Raw genomic sequence first — 20,010 nt, 5'->3', positions numbered from 1 at the left:
AGCCAGGACAATCATTATTTATTATGCATGGGCTGCTTTCCCCGGAGTGGAGAATCATCATGTCCATAGGGAGCAGCAGTTCAGGAGCTGAGTAGCTCATACTTGGGCTGCCTTTGAATTTGTCAGTTCCTGTGCTGCCCTGCTCGGGTTAAGGACAAACAGCCACTTGGCATCTTTGGCACAAAGTCATCTTTTCCTAAAGTCAAAACTGCCCTCAACAACCACCACCCCTGGGTTGGAAATACTTGGGGGTGAGAGTTTCTGTGCTTTCCCTGTGCAGCTACGAGGGGAAGTTTCCAACAGCCGAATTATCCCTTCTCCTGTGGACATTGCTTCTTGGCAGAGCGGGAGAGTCGAGTGGCTTAACTTCCAAATGACATGAATAGAATTCTCAGTGGGATTGAATTATTTTTAGAGGTTGTTATCATTGGGTTTTCTTAGGCCAGTGTTTAGTGCTTTTGGATGAGGTGACAAACCTGCCCTGACCTATTCCTGATTGTGTGTGTGGTTGTGCACTATCACTCTCTCCCCATCTCTTTTCCATCCCTGTTCCCCTAAACCTGTGATTCTGAGGGCAACTTGTACTGAGCTCCATCTCATTAAGTGTGAACCTCAAATCTGTCTCTTTTCAAATTTCATCCTAGCTAGTTTATCCTACCAAATATTTTGTACTTTTTTGACTAAGAACATAGTCTCGTCAATTCAGGCAGTTGATGTAATAATTTACATCTTTTTGTCTGAGGGTGTTTGTTTAAGCAGTAGAATTCTCACTGTTTTTAAAGACGTCCTATGATGATTCTTAAAACTCAGACATTCCATTACATTTAGATATAAGGACCAAACAACAGTCTCTTTTGTGTTGAAATAAGTATATAGGAGAAATACCTAGAAAATAAAAAAAGCAGTAAAGGTGTTTTTGTCTTTTTAATGGTGCAAGCCAATTTATAAACATTGGCAGGGATGTCTTGTCTATAGGACTAAAGGGAAATAAAACTTTCAGTTAGATGGTATTGGTGCAGATAGAAGTTTATTTTTCATCACTACATCTTTTTTATATCTGCATTCAGTATTTAAAAGCATTTCCTTTGGCAAATGGAAATCAAAACTCTGCTCAGTTCTGGCACGTGTGAATTTTTCATGCTGCTCCCAGGTTGTCCATCTGTAAGCACTGGCCCTGCATGAACTGCCAACACAGAGCAAATATTGCAAATGTTTTCAACTCTTGAGGATGACCAGTAAGCACACCCTTTGTTTGAATAAATTTTTGTCTTTAAATATGTTCTTACCCTGTGTTTTGTTTGTTTGTTTTTTGTATAGTCAACTCTGGCTAGCCTTATTCAACCCCAGATAGAACATTTGTTTCATTGGGGTATAGATTATGTTCAATTACACCAAGAGCATGTTCTATGTTAAAGCAGTACCAATTTCAAACTGTACATGCACACAAAAATGAATATTCACCATCCTTCTCTGAGTGGGATTTGAAATTATTCAATATAAATACTTCTGGAACCCTGCTGAATTGGGTCAGCTTTGTCTTATTTGCCCTTAAGGGGAGAAAGCCATGGTATTTCATGTTTGCAGTTGGAGTAGACTGAGAGGTACTGGACTGAAGCCAGTCTGAATCCCTGATCTGAATCCCTGTGGCTGGGTTTGTTACCTTTTATGCTGAGAGGTCAGAATATACAAAAGTGCCTTTGAAAGTGCTGTACATCCTCTACTGGAATTCCAGCAACTGCCCCAAGAGAAGCCCAGGAGCATCTATTGATTACAGGGTTTTTTCAAAGGCACTTTTTCAATACTAGGACCAAGAGAATTGCAGCATCATGGGTGTGCTGTGGCACACACAGCTGAAAACACTTCTTCCCTTTTGACAGTACCTTTTCCCTCAGCACATTGTATACATTTGTGAGGTTTGTTTTTTGTGGATTTTTTTTTTTTTGTTTCGGGTTTTTGGTTGGTTGGTGTTTGGGTTTTTGTTTGGGGGGAAGGGGTCAGTATTTAGATATCAGACCTCTTCTTGTCCACTTTATCAGGAGAATGTAGCAGCTTTCATCCCTGAGGAGCCTCTGGCTCAGAAACTGAAACTGAAGAGCAGTCTTAAATGTAGCACTGCCTTCAGATGCAGGAAGCAGATTCTCCTTCCTTTGTTCCCTCTGACTCCAGAGGTTTTCAGTACTTGGCTAGACCAAATCAGAATTAGGCTGGCCTAGTGTTGGCAGCACCCCCATCGAGCAGGAGATGATCCCAGAGGCTCCCTCCAACTAACATGGCTTTGGGCTGTGATTGTTGGGTGAACAACTGTAGTTTGAAGACAGATTCTTCGAAAATTTATTTTATTTTTAGATCCTAAGTAGACTTTTGAATTGAACTTTGCTTTTACCAATATTATAACTGATATCTGAAGCCACTGGTGTGTGAAATGCTTTGAAATTTTCTATTCTGGCTAGCCAGATTATTGAATTTATGAATTATTTTAAGATTTAATGTGCTATATCTCAATTAAAAAGGCAAACCTGACTGCAATTGTGGGCTCAATAGAAGCTTATAATATAAGACCTCTGTACTTTTAAGCTGACCAAGAATTAAAAACGTGGCATGTAGAGGGGAAGTAGGAACAAATACTGATATTGAAGATGGCTCCTTTTAAAATGATAATTGTAGGCTTTGGGTCTCTTGGTATAATAGTTGGAATCCATTGAAGTGCCCCAGTAATGTGAGTAGTGCTAATTATTGCAATTGAGGCGCTCACCTCCTGGAGCTGTCACTGACAATCCAGCCCTGCCTTTCTTCCTGCTCAGAGCAATCCCAGTCCAGCCCGTCCTGTGACTGGCATCAAACCTGTGTGTTTGGACTCAGTGGCAGTGCATTGAGTGATTCATTACTGGCATCAGTTTCCCTGTTTCACTTCTGCACCTTCTCATTTTAGGGCTTCTTCAGTAAGCGCCTGAAAGGATCCATCAAGAGGACAAAGAGTCAATCCAAGCTGGACAGGAACATAAGTTTCCGTCTGCCCTCTCCCAACAGTTCCGAGGACAGGTAAGCTGCAGGGCTGACACCCAGCACGTGAGTGCACTCAGGGAGGAGAGCCAGGAAGGGGATTTATTGTCCAGCTGGCACCAGGTGGGGTTGTGGGACTGCCTCTGGCATGTCAGAAGTTTAGAGTGCAGTGTGCTGCTGATACAGGATGGGAGACTGCTGCTGTCCACAGCTGTCAAAAAGCTCAGGTTAAACAGATGGACTCTAGTACCTTTTCCTACATCTGTTTCAAATAAGCTGCAGACTTCCAATTTTATGATACAAAACTATGGGATTGATCAGCTGGAGAGAAATTTGCCTTGCTGCAGGCCAGTGCTGTAGTGAGATGAGGAGTTGTGTTGGTGTGAGCAGGGTGGTTCCACCAGCGCTGGCACAGCCCAGAGCTGTGCAGTGCAATTCGCACACTGAGGACCCTTGCAGTGTTGGTGTTTTGGTTATTGCAGTGTTACCACAAAGAACAGATGATCTGTTTTTCAGAAAACTGGAAAACTCAATTTCTGACCATCTTAGTACTCCATTTGGTTTATCTTTGCTTGTTTAGCTTTCTGCTGGAGAACCAGGCTGGAATGGATTGTATATGAGGCAAGCAAAGGCTCTTACACACAGTGTTTCCTAACTGTTTGCAAAGTCTCTTGATTGTTTTTATTAAACATATTCTGTGTTACATTCCACAGTAGCCCAGCAGGAGAAGTAGATAGAATGAAAAATAAGTTGGCCTGTACTCGAGGCCACGGCAGGCTTCTGTGATTTGACATTGTTCAGTGCATTTTCCCTTTTCCTTTAGCTGAGCTGAATTCATTAGTTGTATCTGTCATGCTGTGCTGCTTCAATCAATGGTGCTGCCTTCTCCATCTGAAAGGCAGACCATAAAATCACAGAGATAGCAAGGCTGTGGATGTTGGAGGTCTGTTAACATCAGGAGTTACAGAAAAGCCTGCTGCTTACCAGATGTGACTAACCATCTAGATGGCCTTGCTTCTGTAGTCCACCCAGGCTGCCTTGATGCAAGTTTTCTTACAAATCTCTATTTTCAGGGTGTTGCAACGTGGCTATAAAAGCGACTTAGTGAGCATAAGCATCTTAAATAATGCCACCAGGTAATCAAGTACCTGTTATTTTTACCATTGTTTGAAAGCAGCTTTGATTGAATTTTTGAAATGCGAAAATTTCTTTGCCATAAATAATCTGGTTGCCTTTCCTGAGCTTGGTACTCATGCTGGATACTTGCTTTTGTAGTCTCAGGGAAGCACTGTTGTTCTGGGAAAGCTAATAAATGTAGCTGTAATTAATTCCTACATTTTTGGTTTAAGATATGATGTTGCACACAGCAAAGCTGCCTTCTCTTAAAAAGCAGATCCCCTTCTACTCCCTGCCAGTGTAGGCACAAATTTTCAACTAGACTTAAATGAAATGTGAATTTTCTGTGATGGCCTGAAAGCACAAAAGCATAAAATCCAGGTACTTGATCACATGGTGACATTATTGAACATAGAGCTGACTCTAAATTCATGAGAAGGAATTGCCACTCTCTCACCTTCTGTTCTCCCCCATTCTGTGTGAGCCTCTCAATCTGTAGCAGTGAGAACTTTCCTGTCCTGCCCTGGTGAATCAGGCCTTTCCCGTTTCAAGCAGGTGATTCTAGGTGATGTCATGGTGTTACACAGGTTTTCAGGGCCAGGATGACTGATAGCATCTCCCTTTTCTTGCTCTGACAAACACAAGAGCCCTGGCTTCAAAGAAAGTGTTATACAGCTTCATAAATTAAAACCCTGCATGGATTAGAAGGAAATAGAGGCTGCTGTCATATTGCCTTTTCATGGGGTGTTTGGGACCTGACAAGAAAGTGGAGATTTTACAGATAAATACCTCTAAAATTCTGGACTAAGGAAGATTAGTTATCCTGGTGCACATCAAGATTTGGGATACTGTAACATTGCATGCCATGCTGGATGATGACAGAGGATGGATGCTGTCTGTACAGAGTTGATCTAAACCAGAAAGGAGTCAGGAATGCTGTAGGGAGCAGGGATGGAGATGAGTTGCAGATTTTTTTGTAATCAGATTTTCTGTTTCAGCAGAAAGCAATTGGCCAATGTACCTTTTCTGATTTTAGCTTTATTTCAGTGTGTCTGGGTTAGTGGATAGGGAGAGGAGAGGAGAGGGTTCTGGTGCCCCTCTAGAATCATGGGTCAGCATCCCGGTGTCCTGTAGGAATAAATCTATAATTTCTCAGTCTGTAATTTGCATCCCCCCTGTTACTCAGGCTCAGGTCGTTTGCTGGTGGTTTTTTGTACTTGAATATATTGTCTTTACAAGACACTGATGTGGCAGGACTCAGACTGTGCTCCTTTGTGAGCCAGGGCAGGTGGGAATGAGGCCTTTCAATGCGTGGCCAGTGCAGCATCTCACCAGGTTGCCAACAGCTCTCACCATGAGGCAGCCTGGCACCGTGTCACTGTGGCATCTTCCACAGCTTTTCCAGCCTGTTTCCTCCTGCATCCTTTGAGCTTTTCAACTCACACATTCATCTGTAATGTTTTCTCAGTGTCCATGATATATAAAGCATGTTAAAAAAACATGAGAAAAGACTTAAGGAAAATTTTGTTTGGAAGGAGAGACAAAATTAATATTTCCAGTTTGTGGCCAGGAATTTGAGAGTATCTCCAAGAGGACCAGCAGTTTTGTTTACAGAGAGGGAGCAAAGATGATTGTGACTGGCTGCATATGGTCTCGGTGACTGCAGCAAAGCTCTGCAGACAGCTGGGAGGGCTTTGCCCTGTTGGGATTTACAGCCACGTGGGAATCCTCCTGCTTTGCTAAAAGTCATTTTATGGCATTATGAGCCAGGGGTAGTGGGGCTCGGAATGGGCTCCGGCGGGGCACAGGGAAGCAGGTAGCCATGGCTCTGGGCTTCATGGTCAAACGGTACCACTCCTCCAGCCACAGCTTCTTCTACTTTCGGTAAGTTCCTGTTCCTCCCTCCTGGCCTCTTTGCAGTGAGAAAATAGCGCGGGTCGTGTCAATCATAGAAGCAGAACCTGCCGTGTTTTTCAGGTCCGTTCTAATTTCATGCCGGTTTTGGAAAAAAAGGGTGGGGGATTTTCACCCTGATTTAGCTGTCAGGATGGAAATCTGTGTTACACAATGCGTTATTAAGGCTTGACTCACTCCCAGCTTGCATTCATTCAGCATATCTGTAGCTATCAGCACACTGGAGTGTGGGGAAAGGGGAGGGAGGAGTGGTTTGTTTCTGGAGGGACTCCTTACTCCTGGTTTGGTGAACATAGTTCTTTCTGCAGTTGTTTGGTTTTTCATTGAAAACTGATCAAGACCCCAGTGCTTGTCACAGACCTTCCCCTTAGTGCTTGGCTGCTCTCTCCCACCTGCAAGCTCACTTGACCCCTTTATAAATACATATTTTTTTAATGGCTGATGATTCTCTGCAAAGCCCAGGCTCCTCCATGAAGCATTCACCTTGAGTTTAGCAGGGAAATGAAACTGCATCAATTAAGCATTTCTGGTCCATCAAAACAAACCAATTGGAAGCGTTAATAGCAGAGACCAGAGGAGAGAGGAGAACTCTCCTGCTGTGAAATTCAGCAGCCTGCTTGGCTGAACCCTGAGAGGTATCTGTTAGACAAGCTGTGATCTGCAGGGAGAGCAGGCAGACAGGGAAGGGCTTTGCAAATCCAGGATTCAAACAATGAGGCTTTGGGTCAGACCTTGCCAGAAAAGACCAGAATATCAGTGGAAGACCAGAACAAGATACTCAGAAAAACCCAGCATTTAATCACACCTGAGTGTAACTTGCAGATAAATAAGTTATCCTAAGTTTCTGATTTTTCAAAAAAAAAAATTAATAATAAAACTGGTTAGACTTGTAGAATTGTTGACCAAGTAATAGGATGTTCAGATAATTGGCAGTTGGAAAATGAAGAGGGGTGTGGTGCCTACAAAATGAGCATTTGGACAGGGAAAAGCCTGGTGCTGCAGCACAGGCAGAGCACGGGTGAATTGCAGGTGATGCTGGAGACGGTAGGGTCCCGTTCCACAGGGCTGGGAGCTGGGATAACAGCAGAGAGTTCACTGCATTACAGTCCAGGCTCTCTCCTGTGACTTTGCAGAGTGGCTAAGTATTGAATTCAACTTTCTGCTCTCGGGGAGTGTCTCCCAGCACATGGGGATTGCTGGAATTATTTGAAGCATGCAGACGAGCAGCTTGCTTTAAGGCAGTTTGGAGACTTGGCTGTAGCTGGGTGCTTGGGCTGAGTTCTTTCCTTTCACACCATTTTGGTAAAGGAAAGTTCATTTATAAACTTTTTTTTTTTTCAAATCTTTTGGATTATTGATGTCCACAGGCTTGTTTTACAAGTAATATAGAGCTCTCCCTGGTAAGCTCGGTAATTGGAAGTCTTTTGTGCCTTGTAGGTTGGCTTTTAAATAGGTCAAAATCAGCAGGAGAGCTTCATAACCAGAGCAATTAGGATTTTAACCCTTTATTCTACGTGCCTTATAGACAGTAGAATATAATAGAACTTTGCTAATAGGCTGCTGTGTGCCATGGGCAGCCTCTGAAAGCCAGAGGTTTCCAGTTCCCAGCTTACAACCGAGATCTTCCTGTCATGGAAAATTACTGAATTATGGTGTGCAAGGAGAAGGGGTCAGCTTGGGGCTGGGCCAGCAAGATGGGGTGGTTGCAGAGCTCTTTTTCAGTGGCAGTTGCATGCTGCTGCCAGGTCAGTGGTTTAGGGCATTGTCTGGGCTCTGATTTACAAGGAAGTGATGCAGCTCTGAAGACCAGTACTCCAAAACATATGAAAAGAGGTGAGAAGTTTAAAAAGTTCCCTGACATGCTCCTCTTCTGTCGGTTTTTCCTATGGGAAAGAAATTATGGAGAATGTATAAGAATTATTTGGTGCTTTGGTAACTGTTTGAACTCCCGTGTAGTTGCTTGGCAATCTCTGTGGTTTACAGACATAGATAGAAAAGGCAACAGGATAAAAAGTTGATCATGGGAGGTTAGTTGTAATTTAAAACAGGATTTGTGTTGTTAATGGAGCTGTTTAACAGAAACAGATTTGTACAAACAACCCCTCCCCCACGTTTTGCATGTGTGATCTTCCTGTTTACAGTAATCTGCTTCCCTGGGATTACCTCTCTGCTGACAGAGTCTGAGCAATACTCATTTTTCCAGTAGCTTCCTACCTAATGCAGGAAGGACCCTGTTAATCCAGCCCCTTTGCTGGACACTGGGACATGAATTAGTGGTATCTATGGCAAAAGGAAGCCAGCAAGCAATTTTCTTTCCTTGTTACAGATTCAGCATATCAGATGAGGCTTTAAAGCAGCAGAGAAGTATTATTTCTATATAATTACTGCCTGTATTGATTGGGATGCTGCTGATAGAGGCACAAGTCAAAGATTTGCTTTGCAGATCTATCAATAGATGAAATCTATACTGTGGTGCTCACAAATGCATGTACTTGTGTTTGTAAATGCATGTGGTTGCATCTAGCCAACAGCTTTAGGATGTTCTGATGTTTGTGGAAGATAAAGTGCCAATTTTAAGCCACTTCATCAGTTTATTGACCTGTTTTAAATATGGTAACTTCAAAGGATTGCTGGAATAGACTGACATTTGTCTGCCACGGGACCCTGAGTCAACAAAACTACCAGTGCTCCAGCTGCTCTGCAACAAACCCAAATGCTCACAGCCCACTAGTCAGAAGAGCAGTGGAGCAGAAGAGATGCTCCTAAAAGGTGTGACTTGCAAGATGGGATGTGCAGCCTTGGAGTACATCTGCTGTGCATACCTGTCTTTGCTCCTGCCCTGTTCCCAGAGGCTGTTTGGCGGCTTTCTTGGAATATTTCTTGCTCTCTCATGTTGCCCTTTAATGTCTGGGTCTCATCAAACTCATAGGAAAGGACAAGGAGGAACTTCTCTCTCTGGGAAGGTCACCTTAGCCACGCCTGCCTCCCCTCGCCTGCTGCCTCTGCTGGCTGCCAGCCCCCCCTAATCTCCTTAGGGGATGCTGTGCCTTGGCAACCCAGGAGCAGGCAGGAGCCTCTCGTGGCCCTGTGGGGAGGGAGCTTTCCTCACCAAGGAGGGAGCTTTCCTCACCATAGCTGTGGCTGCTCTCCTGGCCCCAGCCTATCTGCCTGGCACGGTGTTCCTCCGAAATCTGTAACCTGAGGCTTGAGGAAGAACTCCTCTTGGATTTGTTTGTGCCTTTCTTCCTCTCCAGGCAGGATTTGCTGTCTGAGATGTAGCAGAGAGCAGGAAGTTTGGAGGGAAGGGCTGTGGCATGTGGCACCGCTATGATCTGGAGATGCTCTGCTAAGTGGCTCTACAGTTGTTTTGTGTAGGTCTGCTTGCCTTGTCTTGCTCCAAGTGCAGCCTCTGCTTAACTGGAATTTGCTACATATCTTTTTTTTCTTTTTTTCCTCCTTTGTTTGGTAATTATTTCTCTTTCCCTCCTCTTCCCCCTCTTTGTGCTCACTCCATGCTTTCCTCCACTGACCGGGCGCTGGCTGCAGGCTCTCAGTACTTTGTAAGGACAGGAATTGCTCAGAGTTTGAGGCAGGGACAGAAGCCAAGTGACCTCAGCAGTGCTTTCTTGAGAGGAGAAATTAGAGAGGATTTTGCAGAGATGACATTAAAGTGGCGTATTGTGGTGTGTTTATTTTAGACTTGCCCTACCTTAACTGCAGCAAGTGCTCAATTATACATGGCTGAGGTTTGGGTTTGCGTTGGTTCAGCTGCTGCTGGAACCTGTTAGAACAAAGCACAGCACAGGCACCGCTCCTACTGGGGCTGCTGCTTTGCATCTGAAATCAGTGTCTTTGGAATATTCCTCCCATCAAAGGGTTTTGCTGCCTGCACTTAGGTCATTCAGTATATTAAATGGGAACAAAGTTCTCCCTCCCTGTTTCATAAATCTTATCGTGTGTGAATCTGCTCCAAAACCTTCAGCGTTTCATTCCGTACAAAAGAGCAGCTGGGTGAGCTCTGCTTGTTGCATTGCCTGCATCCTTTGTGGTGCCCAAGGTTTTGTTAAGCAGCCTTCGTTAAGATGCCTTTTCCAAATGTCTGGGGTTTTTTGCCTCTGAGTTCCCCTATAGAATTACTCACAGGTAGGAGGAGTTTGATTTTGCTAAGGATAAACAATGTGAGGAACATTTATTTTTTTTTTTGTATATGTGAGGGAAATGTACAGACACTAATTACTTTTCAAAATTAAGGAAGCTGTTAGAGGTAGCTGTGCTTTTTCTTTGCTCTATAAATAACATTTTTTAACCTTTTCCATTTGATACTGGGAATTGAATCAAGGAGGAAATACTGTGAGGATGAACACAGGAGCACTGTCTTTCTCTGAGGGATGTGTAGAGAACTGATGCCTCTCTACTTGCACATCTGTTCCTTGTGCCAAGTCACACTTGCTAGATGGGCAGCCACATTTATGGACTCGCCTTCAGGGATCACTGAGCACAGGGACTTCAAGATCTTAACAAAAGCCAGACCTGCCAGCTCAACAGCTCCTTCTCTGCTAAGCTGGGACTCTGTGCTCTTCCTCCTTGTTGGTCAGCTGTGAAGGATGTGACTGAATTCCTGCCACAGGAAAAATAAGATGTGTCTGCACATGATGTTTACCTTGAGATGCAAGCTGTGCCTCAGGTGTTATATGACTGTTGCAGAAGCCTCCAGGGCAGGTGTCAGTTTGGAGGCAGAAGGAGAAGCTACATCTCTAAATTGGGCACATTTTGCAGTGCTGTTTGACAGCAGAGCTCCCCACTATGCACAAATGTTGCATTAAACCATATTGGGAGGTACAGAAAGGGTTAAAATACACTTGATAATGTCACTGTTGATTGCCAAAAGCTGTGGCGTAGTGGAGAGAGGGAAAATGCCTTTGAGAAGTGTTCAAGAACTGGTGGGGCCAAAGAGAAAACTGCCTTGATAAAAAGGTGCTGTGAATTTCGGAGATTTCAGCTCTGGTGGAGCTCAGGGATTTACAGGACAAGCAGCTGGAAAGGAGAAGCAGTATGTGTCAGTGAGAAGTTAAAAGAGAAAGAAAGTATCAAAAAAAATGGCAATTCAAGCTGGAAGAAGCAGCTGAAAAAGAAAATGCAAAATGACTGATTTGAGCAATTGGGAAGTGGGATGGAATTTGTGTATTTAACTTCAGTGTAAAGGCTCTGTATGTTAAAAATCAAGTATATTGTGAAGGGTCATCTGCTCTAATGAGTAATCCTCATTCTGCATTGGTTACAGATTTAGGGATCCATGTGCTCTTTGCTGCTAATACACAACATCTGTCTACTAATCTAGCTAGTAACAAGTATTTTCAGATTACATCCAAAGCTACCTATATGGGCTTTTTTAAAATTTCAGCGGTTAAGTTCTGAATTTTTTGCTGCTGTTCTTTCACTGACAACTTGGCAGCTGTAATTTCTGGGTCAGTGGGAATGGACTTCCTAGGCTGGATATTGCCTTGGGAGTCTGGGGTTACTGGCCTAATGTTATTTTCATAAGGTTTGCAGACTAATTGTGGAAGTTGCTCTGAATAAGCACCGAGACAAGCTGCAGCTTTGTCTGGGATCTTGCCAGCTCTTTTTGGTAACTGTGAGGAAAAAAAAAGACATTTCCTTTCCTCCTTGTCCTACAGACCACGTGAGCTGCCCAAGCTGAAGGAGTCCCGTTCCCATGAGTCTTTACTGAACCAAGCCAGCACCATAGAGACTCTGGACTTTGCAGCAGAAGAAGCAGTCTTTGTCAAACCACTTCACAACAGTATCCTTGGACGAGACTTCTGCTTTGAGGTAGGGATAGGCTCCAAAACAGGCAGCTGCCAGTGCCCCTGAACCCTGGGGAAATGCTGCTCCAGGACTGAGGGACTGGAAAACAGAGCAGCTGCCACTGCCTTGCTGAGGTTTGGGTGGGGGCTGTTGAGCCTTCATGTGACTTTTGAAGTCCTTGAGGCTAATGGTATCAGTCACTGATGCCAACAGAGAGAAGTCTTTTTCTAATTGAAAAATCTCTTCAGTTTGATAAGCATTTGTAGTGTGCATGCAAATGTGTGGTTGATATATATACAGCACAATGGATATGCCGTAGTATGTACATTAGCTGTGTGCTCACCCTCTCCAAATTCACCTAAAATTGAATTTAGAAAAATTACTGTAACCAAGAAATTAGTTTTACAGTCAGAGCCCCAGTCCATTAGCTCAGTGCTTTCAAGTTGCCAAAGGAGAAGCCTGCGTGGCTGTGCACGTGTCCATTGCACCGTGAAGCAGGATCCAAAGATCCCTTTGCTGTTTCAGCAGAGGCTGCAGGCTGTGGCTCCGAGCTCTGCTCCAGGAACAGGCAGAAACTCTGTGTGCGAGCACAGCCCTGCTATCACAGCTCCAGCAGTGGAGCCCTGTGTGTTTGGATACAGCGGAGGCCACGTCACCTGTCGTGGCAGGCGTAGGTCACTTGTCTTCAGCAGGATTAGTCAGATGGTCTAAACTTCTGGGACAAAGATCTGTTTACAACCTGGAAAATTCTGGCAGTAATCCAGCATATCAGGCTCTGGTCCCTCATGATGCATCCAGGAACTGTTCCTGTTTGCTTCAGCCTCATTCTTCTGGTTGGAAGCACTTTGCAGCTTGCTTAGGCGTGGGGGGTTGGGTGGAAAACACTGGCAACAGCTTCGCTCTGAGGCTGTTGCCTCAAACTTCTTTGTAATTGTGAGCACAAATGAATGGAAAGAGTAAATGAGGCTTGTCAGGCCACGGAAACCGTGGCAGTTCCCTGGTGTGGGAGAGCAGAGCTGTCAGGGCTGGAGCAGAGCACAGCTCCCTCGGTTTGTTCAGGCTGTTGTTGTCTATGTGGACTCCTGGAAATATTTTGTATGTCCAGTGTGTTTTGCCTTATGCTAATGCATGGTCAGGGCTAGTAACCAAATCATGTGGCCCTGGGCCCTATCAGGGAAATCGGCAAGCTTTAATAGCCACAGATCAATTAACAACTGTTTAAAAAAAAGGAAGATTAACTAGCTGATTAAAGCTTTGTTTAAAAGTATTTAAGAGGAGCCTCTGGTGCTCTTAATTTTATATAAATTCTTTTGTTTCTCTAGTTTCATATAACCTCAAACTTCTTTTGCTCTCTGCATTTTGTGGGCTTTTCATCCTCTCTGCCTTCTAGGCTGCTGTATTTTTACCTCCCTTTTTCATATTTACTTTGTTACTCAAGCATTGTTTATCTTCCTCCTTGCTTTTTGCAGCCTCTTTCATGTCTCCTAGGCTTGCCTGAGCTCAGTCTGTCATTTATTCATTCCAGGTAACCTACTCCAAGGGCAGTAAATGCTTCAGTTGTTCCTCTGCAGCCGAGAGGGACTGGTGGATGGAAAACATACGCAGACTATCGCAGCCAATGAAGGTAATAGAAACTGCAAAAATAAGATTAGTGGGGGAATGGAGGTGGTATGATTGGATTTTAGTCCAGTGTACCAGGGCTTCCCACAGATGCATCCTCAATTAATTTAGTCTGGGGAGCCGTCCGCTCATCCGTGTATCTAAAGCTGCCGTGTGCTATTCCAGGGAGTGCAGTAGGTCAGACCTTTAATGAGTAAATACACACCAGCATGCTTCCTGATCCCTGCCCCAGAGCCAGCCTGGGATGCAGGCTGGATTTCTGAGGCCATGCACCTGGGAAAGATGGGGCATGGCTTCATAAGGGTCATGTTTTAATCTAGGACCTCAAAAAAACCACCATTAAACCAACTGGAGCTGGAGTGAGACAGGGAATCGAGTTACAGATCAGCTGGAAATGTCTGATAAGTCACTCCATAGCTGCAGTCCTGCCTCCCAGGGACAGGCTAACAGTGCTCTGGGATTCCTCACCAGTGTGGCAGCTTTGGACAGGCTCTTGTGCAGAGTGTTTGTTTTCTAAAGCATTTCAAATACAGCTTTTGAAGAAGAAAAATATTCCAACACTCTTGACATACAAAAACACAGCCCTTTGCCTCTGTTTAAGAAAATGTCCAGTTTTCCAGAGATTCCAGTTCTCTCTGGATCAGACAATCTGATTCTGAATTCTGACTCTGTCCTTACCTCAGACAGAAAAGGCAGCACCTTTGCTGCCGCTTCAGAAGATGAAATATTCAACTTTTAGGGGTTTTGAATCAAAACTGATCTCTTTCTTCCGCACAGGACAATTGCCGTCGAGCTGAAAACGTGCTTCGCCTCTGGATCATAGAGGCCAAGGACCTGACCCCTAAGAAGAAATACTTCTGTGAGCTGTGCCTTGATGACACCCTCTTTGCCCGCACCACCAGCAAAGCAAAAGCAGACAACATTTTCTGGGGGGAGCACTTTGAGTTCTACAGCCTCCCACACATTCAGAGCATCACGGTTCACATCTACAAGGACGTGGAGAAGAAGAAGAAAAAGGACAAGAACAATTACGTAGGCCTGGTCAACATTCCCACGGCCAGCGTGACCGGTCGCCAGTTTGTGGAGAAATGGTACCCAGTCAGCACCCCTACAGCCAACAAAGGCAAGTCAGGGGGGCCTTCCATCCGGATCAAATCCCGCTACCAGACCATCACCATCTTGCCCATGGAGCAGTACAAGGAATTTGGGGAGTATGTTACCAGCAATTACGCCCTGCTGTGCTCCGTGCTGGAACCTGTGATCAGTGTCAAGAACAAGGAAGAGATGGCTTCTGCCTTGGTGCACATTCTTCAGAGCACTGGGAGAGCCAAGGTAAGCGCAGGTGGCTCCTGTTGGAGTGACTGTGGCTACTGATAAGGGGTTCCTGCTGGAAACTGGGGGGCCCATGACAGTAAGCAGCAGCAGCAGATGTGGTGTACAAAGTGTAAGCGGGAGGACTCTATAACTTCATGCTAATCTGTAAATCAGCACCTGCCTTTGAGTGTCCCTTGCATTTCTGCAATCAGGATGTAGGTTAAGAGATAAGTGGACAGGGGGCTGGTGAACTGGAGAAGTGCTTCTATAAACAAGCCTGTGATACAGTGAGCAGCGGGTGCCGGCGCTGAGTCAGCGCTGAGTCAGCTGATCGATGCCAGCATCGATTTGGTCAGCGTTTGAGCAGCCATTTGGGGGATCCATACCGAGTTCATGGTGATCCCACCTGCCCCAGGCATGCTCTTAGGACTTGTGGGTGCACACTGGTTTCTTCAAATGAGTTGTGGGAGAGTATCCTGCAGGTCGTGGGAAGCTCTGGGAAGCATTAGCGTGCATCGATCTATCTGGCTGCTGCCTGCCAGCTGCTGTGTGAGTAGTGCCACGCTGGAGGCAGCTCCTGCCGCTGAATCCAGCGAGAGCAAGTAAAGCACAAATCAGAAAGATAGAGATCTGGAAGGATGGCTGTAAACAACATCCAAGGGACAGCCTCACCTAACTATTCCAGAAAAGGTCCTTTTCTGCTTGCCCCTTGAAAACAGCTCGGGATGGCTGGTGCCCTGTGACAGTGTGTGTGACAGGAATACGTTCCTTAAGTGATCTGATGAGAGAAGCTGGTAGCTATTATGTTGAAACCCTGCTAGAAAACAGGCTCTGGATTGCTGCAGTGCCTGCTGCAACAAGTAGATAAATTAGTGTTATAACTTTGCATTCCTGGTGTGTGAAGTTTTGAACCTCTTTTTATGGGAGGCACCAGGTGGCTCAGGCTGCCATAAAGCTCCTAAGAGGGTGTTTCCAACTCGTACTTCTGCTGATGGGGATACAGCTGGATGTTCCCAGTTTGCACCAGGTGAAAAGAATTCTCGTGGATTTTGTTGAAAAGAAACAGCAATAATGGACTGAAAACCAAGAGTACTAAATGTTGTTTACTCACATAAAGTTACCACTTCAGGAAATAAGTATTACTGTAGAATTAGATCCTCTATCAAGAGATTATTCTCTGTATCAAGGCTTGCTGACAGTTCCTGCCTGGACAATCAAATACAGTTCAAGTTAAGCCATGTAGATAACCAGCAAGTTGAATGTTAACTTCTTTTTTCCCAAATCCTAAAGCACTCTTAGTTCGTAAATTTAATTTATTAAGCCATTCTTCTTATTTAAATGTCATCAAGCTGTAATAACTTGTAAGTCACTTCTAATTTGGATTTTTACATCCATGTTTATATGGAATATTCCTTATAAAGATAAGGAATAAATATAAGAAATACATATTAAAAAAAGGATACATTTAATAGCACAGTTTTTTTCAGCAGACAAAGCCTCTGATAAACAAGCTGCTGTTCTGGAGCTAAACTGAAACACAAGCTTGGCTGTAAAGGTTTTTTTTAAGAGACTTTGGCTTCACCCTTTATAATTTGTAATCTATGCCACTCTACAAATATAATAAACCCAAGAGGAGACCTGGCTATTTCCTCGGCCCTTACTTCATGTACCTGCTGCACCCCTTGTCCCAGGCTGAGAAATCATTTATTATCCTAAAATATCCTTCCTTCTTGGCTTCTGCAGTTAGCCTGGCACAACTGAGCTGGTTAAAATCACCTTTGCCATTTGACCTTTTTCCCTCAGGACTTCTTGACAGATCTGGTGATGGCTGAGGTAGATCGTTGTGCAGAACATGATGTCCTGATCTTCAGGGAGAACACACTTGCTACCAAAGCTATTGAGGAATACCTCAAGCTGGTGGGACAGAAGTACCTCCAGGATGCACTGGGTAAGAAACCCACTGTGTGCCAGCTGTTTACACAGCAAGGGCTGACCCCGAGCTGTGTCTGCAGCATGGCTGCAGCTGGGAACGTGGATGGGAAGGAACAGCCTCAGCACTCAGCCTGAGTGTCTCATACACGGATAGCACTGTCTTGCTCTCGATGCCCTTCCTCCACGGGGAGAAGGGTGCTCTTGGGTACCTGCAGCAGTAGCACCCAAGGCAAGGCAAGATTTGATGTAGCTGGGTCCCTCTTCAAGTTTGTATTACCATGTTCTGTTTTTCTGGGCAACTTTCTTTTGGGTCTCTAGCGTGATAAATAGGTATAACACTGCAATTTCTTTGTGAGCAATGGTGCTTGTTTGATCTGATATATAAAAAGGCCTGGAAAAGGGGTTTTGACACATAGTCCTTAGAGAGACAAGGGCAGGGAGTGAGGCTGCATGGCTGCCAAGCATCCCAGGGCAGGAGATCAAGATGCATCCTCTCTGGGAAGCCTCTTGCCTGTGTTTTTCCTGAGTGCTCGTTATTCACTGGCTCATTAAAACTGCCTGGCCATCCTGGGATCTCCTACTCTTCCCCACCAGGGTCTTCATGCCCACTGTTACATGCCAGGGTGGACTCTGGTAACTTTGTTATTGTCCCCCCTCCACCAAAAGGTTCTGCTCTAGTCCTAACCCAGTGCCTGGGGAATTCCTGGCCACACAAAGTTAGCAGTAAAGGGGACCAAACCCAGGCTGGCTGGCTTCCGCAGGCTCACCACAGTCAGCTTTTAGCAGCTCCACACAATCTTCCTTCTCCACAATTGCACAATGAGCCACCCGCCCCCTGTTGTTTCTGGGATGAAGAAAGCTTTGGAAATTGATACAAGAGAAACAAGATCAGGCCAAAGCCAAGTCCCACACCACATCCTTTCACAAAAAGGAGGAAAAAAAAAGCCAAGCTGCCTGCTTTCCCAGCAGTCTCACTTGTCCTCAGCAATTCCAGATGCTGGCAAGGCATCAAGGAGATAGCTGGCTGAATTAGTGCTCCAAGGGTCAGTGTAGTCAGCTCTGGAATTACATCCAGTGTGGCCATTTCTGAAGTGTAATGAGCCTGTTCTGGTAGTCCTGTTCTCCTGGGTGGGACCAGTGGAAGTCACAGTTGTAGGCTCTCACCTGGTACGGAGAAACGAGCAGCCTGGTACTTTGTGCTGTGCTTCCCAGCAGGCTGGACATCAGCTGTGGGACCACTCCATTACAGCTGACTGCAAGCTCCTTAATGTGCAGTAATTGCATTAAATATTTTAACATTAATGACTTCCAATACATCATTTAGCACTGAGTGATAAGATGGTAAATCATAGGCAGGAGAGATGGAAAATGCCCCTAAGGCTGTCCAGCTTGTCTGCAGCTCAGGACAACTTCACTCATGACAATATCCCCATCTAATTCTTTGTCAGGTTTTAAATGTCATTTTACTCAGCTGCCTTGTTCTTTGAAAGGATTAACAACACTGTGGTTGGTGTTAGCAATGTAACATGTCTGTAAGGGAATCTTATATCTGAATCTTGTGGGCCACAAAGAGTAAGCTTCAAATGTGTTTAAGGATAAAAAAATATTATCCAGTAAACAAAAGTTAAAACAGAATTGGCTCAACAAAAGTGATGCCAACAGTTTTGCAAGTAAGAGATTTAGATGCCCTCAGCAAAAATTAAGAAAATGTGGTGTCTGCTTTGCTTGCAACAACACCAAGCTGAGATTTGGGAAGGGGCTGAGAGGTGTTTAAGGGGTTTTAGGAAAGCAAAAGATAAAAACAAGACCTTTTTCCACAAATAAGCCTTGTGTTAGCTCAGAGCCAGTGAGATCATCTGAGGAGATGAACTTGAAAGACGTTGAATCATTAAACCAATGAATAAAGGGTTTTTCCTAGTGAACACCCAACAGCTTAAAAATCACTTGGAATGCCTGCATATAGAGGAGGGAAACCACTGAGTAGTTCATTCCAGTCTGGCAGACAAAGCCAACTTCATGTGGTTTGTATGTGAGCAGTTTCTGTTGTGATGCTGAAAGGGAAAAGGGTGACAGAATTGCCAAGGAGCTTGAAAGATGCAGGCCATAAAAACGCTGTAAGGTGTTGATATAAGAGGTTGAGAAAATTAGCAGCATCTAGCTAGTGCTTGGGTATTACTCAAATTCCAAGGGCAAGGTGACACTTTTTAAAACTAAAAAAAAGAGGCAGATAGGCAGATTTAGAAATAATATAAATAAATATCATTGCCAGTGCATTTTCTGGGGGAATGATGAAAACAAATAGCACACAGCTTCATTCCTAGGACTGTGGATAATTTCACAGTTGATAACACAGTTTGAATACCAAGTCAAATCCTCCTCTCTAGGCCATAAGGGAGGTGCCTGCAGGGTTGCTAAGCAGAGCCATCCTGTTTTTGCACCTGTGCTTGGGGACAGCAAGGGCACGGGAGGCTGAAGCATCAGAGCCCAGGCTGTGCTCTGTTGGGAAAGGGCTGGGAGGAGTCGTGTCTCCAACAGCTGGTGTCTGGAGGCTGAGCTGCAGACACCCAGAGCAGCACAGGCAGTTGCCAGGGAAAGACATAAGCAGGATTTAAAGGTGTGTCAAGTAGGCTTTTCCTGTAACTACCCTGGTTCCTCATCCTCTTCCTTTTTTCCAGGGGAATTTATCAAGGCTGTGTATGAGTCAGATGAAAACTGTGAAGCAGATCCCAGCAGGTGCTCACAGAGTGAATTAGCAGATCATCAGTGCAACCTGAAAATGTGTTGTGAGCTGGTCTTCTGCAAGATTATCAATTCTTACTGGTAAGGCATCTTCCTTCCCTCCCTTTGTCCCCTGTTTGCTCGGGGGTGCCTGTTCCTCCTCTGAGGGTGAGGGAGCAGCAGTGGGACAGGGAAGGAGCACAGCCCCTTCCATCTTCCCAGGCTGCCTCTGTCCCCTTTCCTCACTGCCTTCCTGTGTGTGACTCCAGATTGCAGGTGGAACCTGTGCCCAGACTGAGGGGTCCCAAGCCACAAACCACACCTCCCCAAATCCTCCGCCAAGGGAGCACATACTGAGTGTGACTGGATAAGGAGGGAATAAAGTCAGGAGATAATAGCTTAGCTTGGACTTGGCATAAAAAGCTGCGAGTTTTGATGTGTACAGAAGACTTTTAGACCCTTCAGATATGTGGAATTGAACAGGAAATCACAGGGAGGAAGCACTGGCAGAGAGATTTCTATTGATCTCTGTTTCTGAGTAGCAGTGGAAGAAGAGGGGCCTTTCTGCTTTGGCATGAAGCAAAGGCATAG

The 20,010-nt window shown here is 44.8% G+C and overlaps 1 protein-coding gene and 1 long non-coding RNA gene across 13 annotated transcripts in view; one reads left to right on the top strand and one right to left on the bottom strand.

The window, feature by feature from the left end:
* RASAL2 (RAS protein activator like 2) overlaps window positions 1-20,010 on the top strand; it is a 159,533-nt gene that overhangs the window by 123,783 nt on the left and 15,740 nt on the right. For all 12 annotated transcript variants that reach the window (XM_068199437.1, XM_068199439.1, XM_068199438.1 and 9 more), the window contains 6 exons: window positions 2,930-3,039; window positions 11,706-11,859; window positions 13,361-13,459; window positions 14,233-14,787; window positions 16,573-16,717; window positions 19,377-19,521. In XM_068199437.1, the coding sequence (XP_068055538.1) occupies window positions 2,930-3,039; window positions 11,706-11,859; window positions 13,361-13,459; window positions 14,233-14,787; window positions 16,573-16,717; window positions 19,377-19,521 (1,208 nt within the window). The remainder of the gene's footprint in view (window positions 1-2,929; window positions 3,040-11,705; window positions 11,860-13,360; window positions 13,460-14,232; window positions 14,788-16,572; window positions 16,718-19,376; window positions 19,522-20,010) is intronic.
* On the bottom strand, window positions 1,998-10,302 carry LOC137479140 (uncharacterized). The gene is made up of 2 exons (XR_011001983.1): window positions 3,985-10,302; window positions 1,998-3,891 (listed from the first exon to the last, which is right to left on the bottom strand). It is a non-coding gene; the product is annotated as an uncharacterized lncRNA (long non-coding RNA).

This window comes from Anomalospiza imberbis, chromosome 9 (genome assembly GCF_031753505.1).
Source record: "Anomalospiza imberbis isolate Cuckoo-Finch-1a 21T00152 chromosome 9, ASM3175350v1, whole genome shotgun sequence".
Classification (NCBI taxonomy): Eukaryota; Metazoa; Chordata; class Aves; order Passeriformes; family Viduidae; genus Anomalospiza; species Anomalospiza imberbis.
Note: the sequence above shows the minus strand (reverse complement) of the source record. Positions and strands in the feature narration are given on the sequence as shown.